The 17,815-nt window shown below is 37.9% G+C and overlaps 2 protein-coding genes across 2 annotated transcripts; one reads left to right on the forward strand and one right to left on the reverse strand.

The window, feature by feature from the left end:
* Positions 1-412: 412 nt before the first annotated feature.
* Positions 413-3,436, reverse strand: LOC117621254 (pollen receptor-like kinase 4). The gene is made up of 3 exons (XM_034351622.1): positions 2,456-3,436; positions 1,595-2,263; positions 413-1,418 (listed from the first exon to the last, which is right to left on the reverse strand). Exons 1-3 carry the CDS (start codon positions 3,168-3,170, stop codon positions 778-780), a joined length of 2,025 nt encoding a protein of 674 aa, XP_034207513.1. The 5' UTR covers positions 3,171-3,436; the 3' UTR covers positions 413-777.
* Positions 3,437-15,016: 11,580 nt separating this feature from the next.
* On the forward strand, positions 15,017-17,056 carry LOC117622815 (polygalacturonase QRT3-like). The gene is made up of 3 exons (XM_034353594.1): positions 15,017-15,184; positions 15,307-15,543; positions 16,018-17,056. Exons 1-3 carry the CDS (start codon positions 15,017-15,019, stop codon positions 17,020-17,022), a joined length of 1,410 nt encoding a protein of 469 aa, XP_034209485.1. The 3' UTR covers positions 17,023-17,056.
* The last annotated feature ends 759 nt before the right edge of the window (positions 17,057-17,815 follow it).

Genomic DNA, 17,815 nt, shown 5'->3' on the forward strand with positions numbered 1-17,815 from the left:
AGGACCTAAGATGCAGGGAAAATACTCTTAACCACTTAAGCTACTACAAGTCCCTTGCTACCAAATTACATTCTTGATCTCTGTAGTTTGACCGAACTTTCCACTTTGATATACCTTCATTTTAAGTTTGGCAATTTTATTTAGGCTTTTTATCACAAAATGTCCATGTCAAAAAAACTGTTTAATCCAGAAATATAATCGTCAAGTCTTAAAAGTGTAAAATTATTAAGAAAAATGGACAATATGAATGCGTTTTGAGTTGATTCCAAGTCTAACACAGGTCATTGGTTTCAAATAGGAACACACAGAAACGCAGTGCCCGAATTTAGAGAGAAAGTTTGACAAAAAAAGAACAAAAACAAAAGGAATTGAGAGAGAGAGAGAGAGAGAGAGAGAGAGAGAGAGAGAGAGAGAGCATATCTGATGACTAGTTTTATCAACTAATTAATTCCCATTACACCAAGATGATACAAGAGCCATGATCCCCAACACCTACAACAAATACAACCCACTTCCTAATCCAAAAGAAATGGGGCAAAAAAAAAAAAAAAAAAAACAATGACACACAAAAACAAAAACAAATTAATTTCTTCATTGCTTTAATTTTCAAATCTCTCCCTGCCACATGCTTCAACTCATGGGAATGAAGCTAGCTGAAACCTAGTAGCCCCTGCACATATATAAATAATATTCTTCTAATGTACAACATGGTTTCTCTAAGTCCCAACCAGCCAGCAATACTTGGAACCAAAAGTCCTCATCATTTCTCTTCTGCAATCACACAACTTGAGAGGTATAATCATCTCCTTCACTCGAAACACTTGATCGATAATCTCCATCACTTTCTCCCTCATTCAGCTCATCAATCTTCTCAACCACTTCATTCAAATCCAGCCTTCTCTCCACATCCTCCTCACAACATTTCACACCAATCTTCAACAGCTTCAGCAGCTCTCCTTTGCTGCTCCCCACACCCCCCATTTCCACATCAAACACCTCGCTGGTCCTCTTCTCTTTGATCATTCCGTTAACCCAGCTGGCCAAATCCGCTCTGCTGTCGAAGCTCTGCTTGAGATAGTTCTCTGGGAACTTGCCTGTCAACACCTCCAAGATTATGATCCCCAAGCACCAGACATCGGTCTTCTTCGTGATGCGCCGGTGCTGGGCATATTCGGGTGATTTGTAGGCCATCATCAGGTGTTGGGCTTGCTCCATGTTGATCACTGGAAGTAGGGCATAGTCATTCAAGAGGGGCTCGAAGTTTTCATCTAGAAGTACATTGGAGGATTTCAGATGGCCATGGGGTACAACCAAGCTAGGGAGTGCGCTGTAGAGGTAGGTCAATCCCCTGGCTATGCCTTTGATTACTCTCAAACGGATTGGCCAGTCCAGCACAGGCTGATCTGAATTGTGATTGCCTGTACAAAAGCAACTCCACCATGGATGATGTTATTTCAATATAGATGAATAAAAGTATTTGTACCGTATTTAATGACTTGCTGATCACATCTCTCACGTGGTTATGTTTGAAGCGTGCATAAAACTGTAATCTAACTTTTATTAATTGTGACAAAAAAGAAGCCAAAAAACTCACCATGAAGATGAGAGGCCAAGCTACCATTCTCCACAAAGTCAGAAACCAAGAGCTTCTCTTCCCTTCTATAATAATAGGCCACCAGAGGCAACAGGTTTGGATGTGTCAATCTCCCAAGCCTTCTCATGTGCTCATGGAACTCCTCTCTTCCCACATTGTTCATCTGCTTATACCTCTTGACCACCACAGCATCAGTCATGATCAGAGCCTTGTAGGAAGCCCCAAACGTCCCGCTCCCCAAGATCTCAGCTGAGGCTCTAAGCAGGTCATGCAAATCAAACCTCTGCCTATCATCCCTCACAAATGACAACTTTCCATGGTCACCCTTCTTTGGATGTGGCGTAGCTTCTACCGACTTAACATCCATTTGGCTGCTCCCACCAGCTGCCGTATACTTGGAGGCCGAGTCGTCCAATGATTCGGCCACGTCTAATTCTGATTGTTGCCTTTTCTTGTTGAGAAAGATCAAAATCACAGCAATGAGGGCCAGTAGGAGCAATATACTCACCACAATCAGGGCTATTTTTAGACCCGACGATGGCTTCTTAGAGGTGCCGCATGAGTCCCCAGAACATTCAGATGGCGGAGCTGAAGGAGAAGGAGGAGAAGCAGGAGGAGGAGGGTCGCTGCATTTTCCCGCTAGAGGTGGACCACATAGTTTTCCATTGCCTACATTTTGTTCACAGGAAATTAAATAAATAAACAGTGACGCTTTTGATGAAAAATTATCCTAATACCAGATTACTTGCATTGTAAGGCATGCATTGCATAGTCATCCACATTTTTCTTTGAATTCAAAATAAATCAGTCTACATATATGGGAAGAAACTCATGCATGAATTTACATTTGTAATTACTTACCTGAAAAACTACTTGGATCCAGCTTGCTTAGGCTTTCTGGAACTGGACCCTCCAATTCATTGTTAGCTAGATTCAACCTCTTCAAACCCTTCTGTCGAAAATCTGGTATTTGGCCACTAAACTTGTTCTCCTCAAGCCCCACATCAAAAATCTTAGGCAAGGTGGTAAGGGAAGAAGGGATTTTGCCTGTAAACTGATTGTTCCCCAAGTACAATTTCCTCAACAAAATCATGCCCTCAAATGCATCATCAGGAATCTCACCTGAGAAATGATTATAAGACAAATACACAGACCTCAACTTTAGGTTCTTAAGCTCAGGCAATGGACCAGCCAAACTATTGTTCATGAAGCTTAGGGTCTTCAAATAAGGCAATTGAGTAAGAGGCTCCAAATCAAGCTTTCCCTGCAAACCCAAGTTTTCAAGCTGCAAACCCCTCACATTCCCATTGAAGCAAAGCACACCAACCCAATTCACCTTGTTACCGTTACACGGGTCTTTGTTAGGATTCCAACTGCTAAGAGTGGCACTTTCGTTTCCCAATTGTAACGTTTTCTTGAACCTCGTAAGGGCTTCAGCGGTTGTTGCCATTGGTGAACCAAAAGGTAGCATGACCATGCATGAAAGCACGGCAATGAATAGAGCAACAAAAAATGTTGGGGTTGGGTTTGGTGCGCGCATAAGCCTAGCCATAGCCATATGCGCGCCCATTACCATGCGTTGTTGTGAAAACCAAAAAGGGTCCCCAGCTTACTTATCAGAAAACTAAACTGATTTCTATCAATTTGAATGAACTAAAACCTCTCTCTCCCTCTCTGTGTCTTTGCTTTTGATTTTGGTATTGGTGTGGCAAATGGGAATTAGAGGACATGCAAAAGGATGGGCGTGAAGGGGCCAAAACCAGAGAAGAGGAAGAGGGGTGGGGATGATATTGGAAGAAATTAGGAAACCATAGTCCATGAAATTGACAAGGTCTAATTAGTGTGCACACAAGACAGCGCAAAAGGGTTGTTTTTGTGTCTTAGATAGAGGTTGAGTTTTAGACAGGAGAGATGTAAGGCCTGCCTTTCAATTGGAAATGTTGTTTTGCTATATATTGTGGGCGACGTTGTATTGCCAATTATAGATTGTGATGATTGATCATGCTTTCCTTGAGCTTGTGTAATGTTTTATTTCTCTCAGATATCTCTCATGACTTAAAACAGGAAACTAACCAACCTATTGGTGGGTTTTAGATTTTTTGTTTTATGGTTTATAATGGGTTTTAAATTCTTAGGACTATCAAATGCAAGGGTTAATTGCTAGCTAGAAATCAGAAAAATTAGTAGTAGAAGTACTAACAAGAATAATGGTTTTGTTTTGGTTCGAAAAAAATTATGGTGTTCTAATAGCTAGGTTCTCAAGTCTACCACTTTCCTAAATTAAGTAAATTGCTATCGAAACTGCGTAACAAATTCCTGTTTATTTGTAAAAATCTCTCAAAAACTTCAAAAAAACAATTGCAATATGTTAGCTTTAGCTTCTACTATTATTCTTTTTTTGTTTTTTTGACATATATAATGTTAGGGGAATGCTAGTAACCTTCTCTTTTAGACATTCTCTATTTTCCTCATGATATGTGTCACTTCCCATACACTTAAAATAATGACATTTATGTTAGCAAGATCCTAGCTTAATTATGATATTTATTTCCTAGTTTATTAGGATTATATTTCTTTCCTTTTGTACAGATATTGTATAATTAGGAGTTTATCTTGTTTCATAGTTTGACCATACTAGGGTTACATCCTTGTACTATAAATACATTATTTTGGAGAATGAAATACAACATGAAAAATATTCTACCCATATTATTTGATTTGGCATTAGAGCCAACTTTTCTGGTGACTTGTGTGTTGTGCCCACCCGTATTCTAGCCCCATATTTTTTTTTCTCTACCTGTGCCGTGTGTGCCCCCCTACGTTTGTGTGTTGTGTTGTAGGGTTTCTTTGCTCTATTGTGTTTGTGTCATTCCTGTCTTCGTGCATCTGCCGTATTTGTGCCTTTGCAGTGTTCAGCTATGTACTCTGCTGTGTTCGTGCCTGTCTTTGTGCATCTGCCGTATTTGTGCCTCTGCTGTGTTCCGTTGTATACTCTGTCGTGATCTGTTGAGTTTCTGCTGCAATCATGGGTGATAACTCCATTGTTGGTGCTGTTGCTACTGCCTCTGTAAATTTGTGTGTTTCTAATTCTATTCTAGGTACTAGCTCCAATACTTGGATAATTGACACTGGTGCTTCTGATCATATGACTTATGATGCTAAATTTTTTGATGAGTTGTCTAGTAACACCCATGACCCGTACATAACTAGTGCTAATGGTTTGCCCTCTCCAATTACTGGTGAGGGCACAATCTCTCTCACTCCTACTCTGTCATTGTCTCATGCGTTACTGGTTCCCAATATCCATTGTAACTTGTTATCTGTTGGTCAATTACTTAATACACTTAATGCTTATGCAACTTTCTATCCTACGCATTGCTCTTTTCAGGATCTCAAGACTCACGAGACGATTGGGCATGGTAAACGGATTGGGAGGTTATTATATTATTTGATATTGCCTTCTGCACCAGTTCGTGATCGTGTCATTAATACTGTTCAAAGTTGCAGTGTCAAAGACAAACAACAAATTTGGTTATGGCATCGTCACTTCGGACACTCGTCATTTGGCTACCTTAAGCGTCTGTTTCCATCTTTATTCCGCTCTTGTGATGAGTCCAGTTTTAAGTGTGAGACATGTATTTTGGCCAAGATTAATCGTACTGTGTTTCCTTTGAGTGATAGTAAAGCTGTAAAGCCTTTTGATTTAGTGCATTCTGATATGTGGGGTCCGACTCACGTTACTTTGAACGGATTTCATTGGTTCGTCACATTTATTGATGATTGCACCCGACTCACTTAGGTTTTCTTGCTAAAAAATAAACATGATTTTGCTTTCATTCTTCCAGAGTTCTGTACTATGGTGTCTACTTAGTTTCATGCTTGGGTCAAAGTATTCCGTACTGATAACGGAGGCGAATATGTGAATAACACTTTGGCATCTTTCTTCCGTGCTCAAGGTATTATTCACCAAACGACAACCTCATTTACTCCTCAGCAGAATGGTGTGTCTAAACGCAAGAATCGTTAGTTACTTGAAGTTACCCGCTCCCTTATGTTGGACATGTCTGTTTCCCATCATCTTTGGGGGCATGCTGTTTTATTTGCTGCCTATTTGATTAATCATACTCCTAGTCGGGTTTTTGATTTCAAGACTCCACATGATGTGTTTGGTGACCATATTTCCCCTGTCTCAGTCTCCAAGTTGGCCCCTAAAGTTTTTGGGTGTGTTGCCTATGTTCATGTCTACTCTTATCAACGGAGTAAACTTGATCCTTGTGCTCTGCGATATGTCTTTATTGGTTACTCTTCTACTCATAAGGGTTATAAGTGATATCATCTACCTACCTAGAAGGTGTATGTTACTTTGGACGTGACTTTCCATGAAGAAGTGCCCTATTATGTCTCTCCTTTCTCTCCAATTCAAAGGGAGAAGGTGTCACGCCCCGGACCCGGGGGTAGGTGAAAACCCCGCACCTGGCGCGTGAGAAAAAGAAAACTAAAATAAAAAGAAAAGAAGCCGAAACAAGGGTTTAAAATAAACTTCTCTTATAAAAATAGCTCCCAAAATCTTACAACTTTGCAATAAATAAATACAGCTCTATTACTCTCATCTAATTCAGCCTCAACTGGTTTAGTCATTGTCTTGCCCATTAATTCATCTGAAAAATTAAATAGGGTGAGGGATGAGCAACCATCGCTTAGTAGGGAAATGAGACATTACCACAGTAGATTGATATAACTAAATTACGTAACACGCAATCACACAGCCAAATATCACATTAATAATAATAATAATGCATGAATGCTCTTCATCTAATCCCGTTAATTCATATAACTAGACAAGCAGACCTGCACGTCCCATACCATGCTTATACCACTTGGTCCCGAATGCCCATTTATATGAACTAACACCCATTTCAATCATCCCATAATTCCCCTTTTGTTAGTCATCTTGTCTAACCCCCTTTCGCCAGTCCCGAACCACCCAATAAAAACCATGTGCATTGTGGGATCCTTGGGACCTGGTACCTGCCAAGAGTTAGACTCAACTACACAAAAGACTATATCCATTACCCTCTTTTCCATTATTAACTTCTCCACCCAACAACTCCAACCAATTTCCATGACATGATATAATTATGCCAACATTATTCAAATAGTTCACAATACGTAAATATCTCATATCAAGAACATTATGCAATATCACACATAATGTAGAGCTCACGAAATTTAATTAAATCAATCTACCGTAAAGGCCCCCAAAGCATTGCTCCAATTTAAGAAAATACAAGCTAAGCCCTATATCTCCTCCAAGAATTTCATCATCATCTCTCTCTCTCTCTCTCTCTCTCTCTCTCTCTCTCTCTCTCTCTCGCTCTGTGTGTTCATTTGCTATGCACATAATGTCCTATATATATAGAGAATATGTCGGCAATGACTCCCTTCCTATTGAATGGTGTTTGGCGGTTTACAAATACTTACCATCCAAGTTATATTCATGTGGTGGTCTAGCTTTGCAGATAAGGTAGTTCCCAATTCCTCCAATCCTATACAACCTTTCTGGGTGAATTGACAGAGCTAGTATATAGCTATGCTTACTAAGCATTTGTTTTTCTTTGACACATACTACACTAACAATGACTAGCATATCCATAATAACAATGACTACACGTAGCTACACTTACAATGACTAACCATATCCATATATAATATAATAGGATATTTATGTAATACACACACATATATATATATATAATATAACATATAAAGTAAATGGCAAAATATTAAATCTTCAAACTATATAATTTTTATAACTACGGGGTTTTACAGAAAGGAAGTGAATTGGAGAGTCTTGGATTGGAGAATGATGTGTTTGAAGATACTGCTCTTGGGAAGGAAACAACCTGTCACATTGAAGCAAGTGACCAGTCGCAAGATGAAACTTGTGATCTTTGTGAAGAAACAACTGATCGCCCTTTGGAACTCAATCGATAGCCCATATCTGGAGATAAAGCAGGTGCTCTCGGTGTCGAAACGACCGGTCACACTGAAGTAAGTGACCAATCGCCTATATATGAAAATAATGACAGTGATTCTTGTATGGATGAGTTCAATGCAATACCCCCCTCTCCCCTGCCAGTGCCTCACTCGACTTGTGGTAGTGAATCAAGTGAGGTAATTTCTAATGATCTATCTGTGTCAACTTATTAGCTACCCCCACGAACCACTCGTGGGAAACCTAAACTACAATATTCTCCTGATATACATGCCAAATCTAAATATCTCATTAGCCATTATGTGTCAACTCATTGTTTGTCTAAGTCATATGCATCATATTTGTGTCAATTATCTAGTGTATGTGTGCCAACTAAGCTGCAAGATGTTTTATCTAACCTTAAATGGATGAATGTCATGAATGTTGAAATGCATGCTTTGAACAAAAATAAAACATGGGATTTAGTTCCTTTGCCACGAGGGAAGAAAGTTGTTGGATGCATATGGGTGTTTACTTTGAAGCATAAAGCTGATGGTCCCATTGACCGTTACAAGGCTAGATTGGTAGAAAAAGGTTATACTCAGACCTATGGAGTATATTATTTGGAGACCTTTGCTCCAGTGGCAAAGCTCAATACTGTGCGTGTACTATTGTCCCTGGCTGCTAACTACAAGACTGGCCTTTAGGTAAATTAACAGCTTTAATTATTTATGTTGATGATATGATTGTGACTGGAGATGATCAGGCAGAAATGCAAAATCTTCATAAGTATCTGGCTTCCGAGTTTGAGATGAAGTCATTGGGTGATTTGAAGTACTTTCTTGGGATTGAAGTTGCCAGATCTAAACATGGTATCTTTCTGTCTCAAAGAAAGTATATTTTGGATTTACTTGCAGAGACTGGAATGTTGGATTGTAAACCAATTGATACTCCTAGTGAACATAATCATAAGTTGGGGTTGTATCCTGATCAAGTCCCTACAGATAACGAGCGTTATCAATGACTTGTGGGGAAATTGATTTATTTATCTCATACACGTCCTGATATTGCATATGCAGTTAGCGTAGTGAGTTAGTTTATGCATTCTCCTAGTGAGGATCATATGAGTGCTGGAATGCGTATTTTGAGGTATCTGAAAGTAACTCCTGGAAATGGGTTAATGTTTTGCAAGTATAGTCATACAGATGTGGAAGGGTATACGGATGATGATTGGGCTGGTTCTACGTCTAGGTATTTCACATTTGTTGGTGGTAATCTTGTTACTTGGAGGAGTAAAAAGCAAAAAGTGGTGTCTAGGTCTAGTGCTGAGGACGAGTATCGTGGGATGACTCAATGTGTGTGCGAGTTACTATGGTTGAGAAGATGTTGAGAGATCTTGGGTTTGGACCCCAGAAATCCATGGATTTGTATTTTGATAATAAAGCTGCAATTGCAATTGCGCATAACCCTGTGCAACATGATCGTACAAAGCACGTGGAGGTTGATCGACATTTTGTTAAAGAGAAGTTGGATGCTGAAATTATTTCTTTTTCATTTATATCATCCGAGTATCAACTGGCAGATGTTCTTATGAAAGCTGTGTCTACTACGGTCTTTCTCAACTCGCTTGACAAGTTGGGCATGCGTGACATCTCTGCTCCAACTTGAGGGGGAGTGTTAGCAAGATCCTAGCTTAATTAAGATATTTATTTCCTAGTTTATTAGGATTATATTTCTTTCCTTTTGTACAGATATGGTGTAATTAGTATTTTATCTTGTTTCCTAGTTTGACCCTACTAGGGATACATCCTTGTACTATAAATACATTCTTTTGGAGAATGAAATACAACCTGAAATATATTCTACTCATATTGTTTGACTATTTATACATCAAACAAACCACCTTTTGTTTTCCAAGTTTACCCTTATTAAATGTATTGTCCTTCAATTTATCCAATTTTTCCTACAACTCTCTTACCATATGTAAAAAATTAAAAAATTAAAAAATTCTATTTTTTAAAAGAAAATGTCTATATTTTTTTAGAGGAAAAACGTATTTTTTTTTTTGTTATAAAAAAAACACAATAATGACCTTAAAAAAACCCACAAAAGATATATCTTTTTTTTTTTTAATATACAAACAAAAGACGTCCTTCAAAGGAAGTCTGTTTTAAAAGGAAGTTCGTTGATTGCATCTTCAAACCATTAATTCGGTAAGTCTGATTATTGAATTTTTTTTTAAAACCATTAATTAGGTAAGTCTTATTTGTTGGAGTCTTTCAAAAAAGAAAAAAAAAACTAATGTTTTTTCTTATTTAATTTTTTGACAAGGTGATAAGAAAGTTGTAATAAATTTGGATAATAAATTTAAGGAAACATTAAAATCAATACATAAAAATAAGGGTAAATTTGAAAACAAATGTTACCTTATTTGATGCATTAATTACATTTTTTTTAGTGTAAGAAAAGTGACACATGTCATGAGGAAAAGGGAGAAGGTCCAAAAGAGAATGTTGGAGAGAAGGTTGCTAGCATTCCCCCTACTTTCTTCCCTCCATGAATGGGAGTCTTGTGAGATTTACATGAGGTGGTAGGGATGACTATATTTTAATCAATAACACTGCGTCACATTGGCTGAGCACATTGTTAGGAACCTTCATCATTGATGAGCTGGATTAGTGATGAGCTGGCATAATCAATTTGTTAATTGATTAGTTAAGAAATTAGTTAACCGAATTGGTTAATGAGAGCTTATAGCTATATTAGTCAATTATTGTATCAAGAATGAGTTGTTGAGAATATTGTACTGTTTCAATAATTCAATAAATAATACTTGTTACTCTGTGTAATTCTAGGGTTAAGATTGAAAGGGGTTTAACACACATAATCATATGTGACAACTGTTAAAAGTCTTATATAGTTATGCTAGTAACTTTCTCTCCAAGAAGGGGCCTTGTGTTTGATTAGGTAGTTGGTAAGGCAAAGCTAACTAAGGCAATTAGGAAGATCAACCACACTAACTGAGACACAGCCCATACTCCTACCGAAGGCAGTACTGCGGAATTCTTCGTAATGGGAGAAAGCTCGATAGAGCAATGCCGCGTGGAGGTAGAAGAGGCAACGAAAGCATCGGCTTTCTTTGTGCTAGCAACCGCAGTAAAACAAATGATGCAAGCATTATCTGAATGATCAGGCTTAAAGCTGTAGGTGGCTAGTATAGTCCATTTGCTACTAAAGTTATTTGCAAATTGACACATTATCTACCACATGATGTGGTATAGTCCTCTAGTCTTTATCCAATGAGTTTTAACACCCACACACACGTTCCCCCAATAAAGGAGCCATTCATTGGTATTTAAGTCTTCCTCTAGTCTTCATTGATTGATTGGTAAAAGTCTTCCTCTAGTCTTCATTGATTGGTTGGTAAAAGCCTTCCTCAAGTCTTATAAACACCCACTTTTGTCCCACTCCTCAGAATAATAAAGGAGGACATGTATTTTACTTTTTTCATTTATGAGCACATGTATATCCTTTTCTGATTAGTCTACCTTTAGAATTTTCTTCGTCATTTAATATGAAAATTACATTAAAAAAAAGAGCGAAAATTTCATACATTATTTCATTGACTAATATGTCTTCCTCTAGAATTTTCGTCGTCGTTTAATATGAAAATTACATAAAGAAAGAGAGGAAATTCCATACATTATTTCATTAACTAATCTATCTTCCTTTAGAATTTTCTTCGTCGTTTAATATGAAAATTACATAAAGAAAGAATGGAAATTTCATACATTATTTCATTGACTAATCTGTCTTCCTTTTTGTTTGTTCCTGTAATGGTTTTTTTCTTCTGGCAGCTGTAAATAGGCTGGGCTGCCATAAAAGACAGATTGCTGAAATTGTCCCCTTTGTCTGAATTCAAAAATCAAGCCCCAAAAATGCTTCGAAAGGGCAGTAGAGCCTTAGGAAGCATCTTGGCTATCTTCACCAACCAGAACAACAGCAACTTACAGATAATTTCTTGATGCTTACAGATAAATTTTCTAGCTTGGCATGAGAGGCTTGTGGCATGGAAACAAAATCAGCATGAGTTTAGCACCAAAGAGGAAAATATGGCTTCCTAGAGAGAAAGGGGAGTGTTTAAGGTGAGGAAGAAGAGGTTTGCAAGCTGATTTGGCTAAAAAGAGAGAAAGAAAGAACCATGTTCTTCCTGCAGCTTGTCAGATGTGCAAGTAGTCTGCCAGAAGAAGAAAATGGAGAAGGAGGGTGAATAGTGCACGAGATTGCTGGGTTTTTGTAGGTAAGAGAGGAAGCTTGCTCTCTCGGTGTGGGTTCCTTTCGTTGGGTAGAAGAGGCCTCATTTTATAGCCGTTGGAAACCATCACTTCCCAAGAAACCCTAATGGCTTCTACCCATTTTGGCCAAGCTTTTCCCTTCCTTTCTCATCTCCTCCCTTGACTTTTCCTATCTTGGTGAAATTTCCTCTGCCTAGCAGAGATTTTTTGTAGCTCAAGGCCCCCTTTCCCGCAGCTGTTTCAGTGGGAGACTTCCATTCCCAGCCATCTCCTTCCTTTCTTTCTTTCCTTTTTCCATGGCCAGGTCTGATGGGGGAAGGAATTGGGGTATGTATGCTGGTTCGAAGGGTGCTTCTCTTCCTGGCAGCTTGCATGTTAATATCCCTTGGTTCTTTAAGGTGTTTTGTGCTTAGAACTTGCTCCACTCATGTGCTGGAACCTCCCAGCAGCTTTGTGTACGTGGACATATTTCCTCCTCTCGTGGCTTCTGTTTTCCAGCAAGGTGCTGATGGTTTTGCAGGTCTTTATTTTATTTATATGGGCCTTCTAGAACAATGGGCTGGCTTATCAAATAAATAGGCCAACCTCACCAAGTTTGGCTTATTTTGTTGAGGTGTTGGGCTAATCTTGGTTAAACTAATGGGCTATTTTGACTAAGGTAATGGACTATTTTGGTTGGGATATTTTCTCTCTTGTGCTCACCCACATGTTTGGGCCTAAGAAATAAGCTTGAGTCCGGCGGCTCCCAAGCAACCAGAGACTTCCATTTCTCGGCCCATCAATGGGCCTCATGTCGATTTATTACCATCTATACCACAACCCACTGAAGCAAGCCCTGGGCATTTGAGTGCCTTGGGCCCACTTAGGCTTGTAGTGTGGTTGGGTGCCCAATAACGATTTCGTGCTTGGCATGGCATGTCGCTTGGCATGGCATATCGCTTGGCATGCTTTTAATTATTATGCTTGATGGGATAATTAGCATGGATTTGCAGAGCTAATGCATTTTATAATCTTAATCTCGATTCCTAGCATGACGGATTATTTATTTGGCATGGCATGTGGAGTGTGACTCGTGCATGGCGGACTTTTGTGTGCTCTAAGTCGGATTTTCTCTCAATAAGGTATTGCGCTGGGCCGGGAATTCATTTGGGCCAAGCCGTGGATTTTTTGGCCCTCAACAGTTCCCCCAATACACGATAGGAATTCATGCACATCAATAAGTTCAAACATAATAGAAAATTGACAGACCAGTTAAGGAAAGGCCATGTGAAGAAGTGAGAAATGTAAAAATTTCCACATGAAAAAGAACTAACTGTTAACGTTTGTTTCATTGCATGATGGGGAATACTAGTAACTTTCTCTTTTGGACATTCTCCATTTTCCTCATAATATGTGTCACTTCCCATACACTTAACATAATGCCATTAATACATCAAACAAACCACCTTTTCTTTTCCAAGTTTACCCTTATTAAATGTATTGTCCTTCAATTTATCCCATTTTTTGTACAACTCTTTTACCATATATAAAAAATTAAAATTTTCTGTTTTTTTAAAAGAAAATGTCTATTTTTTAAAGAGGGAAACATTTTTTTTGGTTTTAAAAAAAATCAATAATGACCTTCAAAAAATCCACAAAATATATATCCTTTTTTCATACAGACAAAAGACGTCCTTATAAGGAAGTCTGTTTTAAAAGGAAGTTCATTGATTGCATTTTCAAACCATTAATTCGGTAAGTCATAAACCATTAATTAGGTAAGTCTTATTTGTTGGAGTCTTTCAAAAAAAAAAAAAAAAACTAATGTTTTTTCTTATTTAATTTTTTAACAAGGTGATAAGAAAGTTGTAATTATTTTGGATAATAAATTTAAGGAAACAATAAAATCAATACAAAAAATAAGAGAAAATTTGGAAACAAATGTTATCTTATTTGATTCATTAATTACATTTTTTTTAAATGTAAGGAAAGTGACACATGTCATGAGAAAAAGGGAAGATATCCACACAAAAAAGGTTGGAGCGAAGGTTGCTAGCATTCCTTATAATGTTATTCAAGAGAACTCTTTTTGTCAACTAAAAAGTATCAAATATCAATTGTTTTTTTGTCAATCAAGTCCATTTAATCATAAAATTAAAATTGAAGGTTAACTTAGTAATTTCACCACTATTCACTCTCCTATGTTTTTGCTCTTCACAACCATCAACTTCTTCCACCGACTTTCATCACATGCACAGTGTGATATATACGACTTTCATCAACCCTATTGAGAAAAAAATTTCTCTCTGAAGAAAAAAAAAAAAAGAGAAAAAGAGAAAAATGTATGGAACATATGCACCACACATTCTATAGTTTCAATTCAGTAGAAACGTAATACCAAAGAGAAGTGAAGAAAACGTTGGAGAGAGAAAACAGAGCTGGCCTATCAACGTTGAAAACGCTGGTGGCTTTTGTTGCGGTCAAGTGTGAAGTTGAAAACCCAAATGACCAAGAAACAATGAAAGCAATAGTTGCAGATATATGCAGTAACTCAGGCCTAACTTCCCGCTGCACCGATATTTCTTGCCCAGGAGGGGAGAGGGTTCACACACCACATATCCTAAAACAAAACCAAACGTTTTTTTTGAATCATCACATAACATTTTCAAGTCTCTATTTTGAAAAGTGTGACATGAATATTAAACGTGTGCTTCTTCAAGTCATCGCGCTATCATAATCAATTTTCTCTCTCATTGATTAATTATTGCCTAACATTTGGGGCACTCTATAAGTCCATTTCAAATTAGGGTGCTACAAATTCAAATCTCAAATAGCGTTTATGTAATAAGTTCGTAATTAATTCATTAATTCGGTGATCTCTAATTAGGTGCTACGTACACAAATTTAATCCTCCTCCTATCTTTGTCAAAGAAAGTAAACGAATTCAAAATAATTATAATTAGCAGCGGAACTACATGTAGGCCTAGGATGACCTCGGAGTCTAGGATATTTGGCTCCACCAGGAAAGTATCTTTCAAAGATCAGTATGTATGTTAGCCAGTATATATAAGATGTTGGCTGAGATGGAGAGTCTACATACATTTCTCTCTCTCTCTCTCTCTCTCTCTCTCTCTCTCTCTCTCTCTCTCTCTCTCTCTCTCAAAACAGAAAGCCATGCTGCCACCAAATGCTATGTTAGTGAAGCTTTTAATGGGGTTTATGTATCTAAATGTAATGGTTAATCATGGAGAAAGCTCATACGCAGGGGCAGCTGGTACTTACCACGACCAAATGAAGCGCATGACTTTGATGATGAAGGCATCACATACTATCCAAAATAAGGTGCGAAGTCCATAATTTGCTATTTTATCTTTAAATAAAAAATAAAAATTGGGTTTGGTTCATTTTGATTAATTTTCCGAAACGATCAGATATATATGATGTTGTTCATATGTGATTCATAGGTGTCCTCGGGCTCACGTGTTCATCACGTGACTGAGTATGGTGCTGACCCCACTGGAAGATTGGACAGCACAGGGGCACTTCAGGAAGCTATCTCTCATGCCTTTGCATCTCCTCTTGATGGTCACCTGATTACGGGTGTTGCTGACCTCGGAGGCACTGAAGTTCACCTTGATGGAGGAACGTACAAGATCAGCCGTCCATTGCGCTTCCCAGACACCGGTGGTGGAAACTTTATGGTACAATTTTTATTTTATTTTTTGGTCGAAACTTTATGGTACACCTTCTATTCTAACATATTATCTCAATTAGTACTACATATAGAGTGTTTTGGATGAAATATGTGATTACTATATGGGGTAGCCTTAATATTTTAAGTTTAGTATCAGACTTATTAGTTTTTTTTAATTTTTATACAACCGATAATCTATTTTAAATTAATTTAAATTACGGGGAAGGGGATTCGTACTCGGGTGTAGAGTGATGAGCATATCCGCTCAGCCCATATCTATAATAACGGTATATACTTATGAAATTTTATTTAATGTAATTGATTGCAACCAACTAGTTCTTAGTTTAGTAATAATTTCTTCCTAATTAGTGGTAAAAGATGTATAATTTGATTTCCCTCATGTCATAATAATCAAAAAAGAGAAATAATATAGTTGATTTCATATTTCATGTTTCATGTTTATATTGTTATGGTCTTACAGATTCATGGTGGATCCCTTCATGCATCTGATGATTTCCCGACCGATCGCCATTTGATTGAGTTGTGGTCATCCTCGAATTCTTTTGTGTACGAATACATTACATTCAAGGATCTCATGATAAACTCAAATTTCAGAGGTGGTGGCATTGCAGTTATAAATTCACTAAGAAGTACCATTGACAATTGTTACATTTCACATTTCACCACCAGTGGTATACTAATCCAAGGTGGCCATGAAACCTATGTTAGAAACTCCTTTATCGGCCAACACATCAATATCGGTGGTGACCACCGCGAAAGGAACTTTTCTGGTATTGGAATTAACATCCAAGGAAATGATAACGCAATCACCGATGTGGTAATTTTTTCGGCATCAATTGGTGTAATGGTACAAGGGCAAGCCAATGTGCTCACCGGGGTACATTGCTATAACAAGGCCACTACATGGGGTGGGACCGGAATTTATGTTCGTGCTCCCGGGTTGACCCAGACTCGAATACTGAACTCCTACTTTGATTTCACGGGTATTGTGGCGGAGGACCCGGTCCAGCTCCATATAGCGGGGTCATTCTTCCTTGGCAATGCCTTTATTTTGATTAAATCGTTGAAGGGTGTGGCATGTGGCATTAGTATTGTTGACAATATGTTTTCAGGTGATTATACGGGTGTCCCAATCGTCCAACTAGATCAATCTAACGGACAGTATTTTACTACCATTGATCAAGTCATGGTTGACCGAAATGTAGTACAGGGCATGGTTCTTAAATCAACGGTTGCCAAGGGGTCAGTTTGGAGCAATGGGACTAGATGGACCGTTGATTTCTCAAAACTTCTCCTCTTCCCTGATCTCATACAAAATGTGCAATACACATTGCATGCAAGTAAGTCATTTCCTAAGCACGTCCTACGAGACGTGTCGAGCAATCGTGTGATGGTGGAATCCGACGTGCCGGTTTCAGCCACGTTGCATGTATCAGTAGATCAAAGCATGATGGGTTACGTATAATTAGGAACCTAATTGTGATTAAAATACATGTAAAGCAAGCACATACATGATACAATGAAGTTTTTTTTTTTCCTTATGAAAAGTATCCATTCAGTGGCAAAATAGTCGTAGCCATAGTTAGTAAAAGTCTAGTTGGAACTTCCCTTTTCTTTTTTTTTTGGTTATCCCAAGAAGTCTAATTGGACTTGGAGTCTAAATACAATTCAAAATTCTCCAACTTTCTTGGTTATCAATTAATGCAAAGTTGTCAATCTTTTTTCAAAGTTGTTAGCCCCAAAAAGAAAGCAAGATGCTTCTTCTCTGCTGCCTCCTGTCCAGCCCAATGAATTGAATTTCTTGTACTTTGACAATTCAACGACGAATATGGATTGTGCACTACTAAATTGACTTGACCATTGCTCACCCCCTTAATCGGGAGAAATCCTTGTTTGCAAAGGGAATAACACACTATTTTGCTATCACTAGCTAATCACGCTATGTTATATGTGATAATTTTTTTCATTTAGCAATGCGATTGACTGAAGATAGCAAAACAGTGCTATCGACATTTCATATAAGTTTTTCTTCTTAATCTGGTGTATGCTCACCACCAAGATGGCAAACTCAAAATTACTTAAGTTTTATTAGAAAAAAGTAATAATTCTAGAAGCGCCAACTCACTTCTCAAAGTTTTTATAAACTCAATGCAATACGGTAGAGTAGATTAGGTAAGGTAGTGTGCTCATTTCGTTGCATTCAATTGCATTCAATTTCGGTCAAATCATATCTCACTTCTTTACTATAAGATGAAAGT

The sequence above is a fragment of the Prunus dulcis genome, chromosome 3 (genome assembly GCF_902201215.1).
Source record: "Prunus dulcis chromosome 3, ALMONDv2, whole genome shotgun sequence".
In the NCBI taxonomy this organism is placed as follows: Eukaryota; Viridiplantae; Streptophyta; class Magnoliopsida; order Rosales; family Rosaceae; genus Prunus; species Prunus dulcis.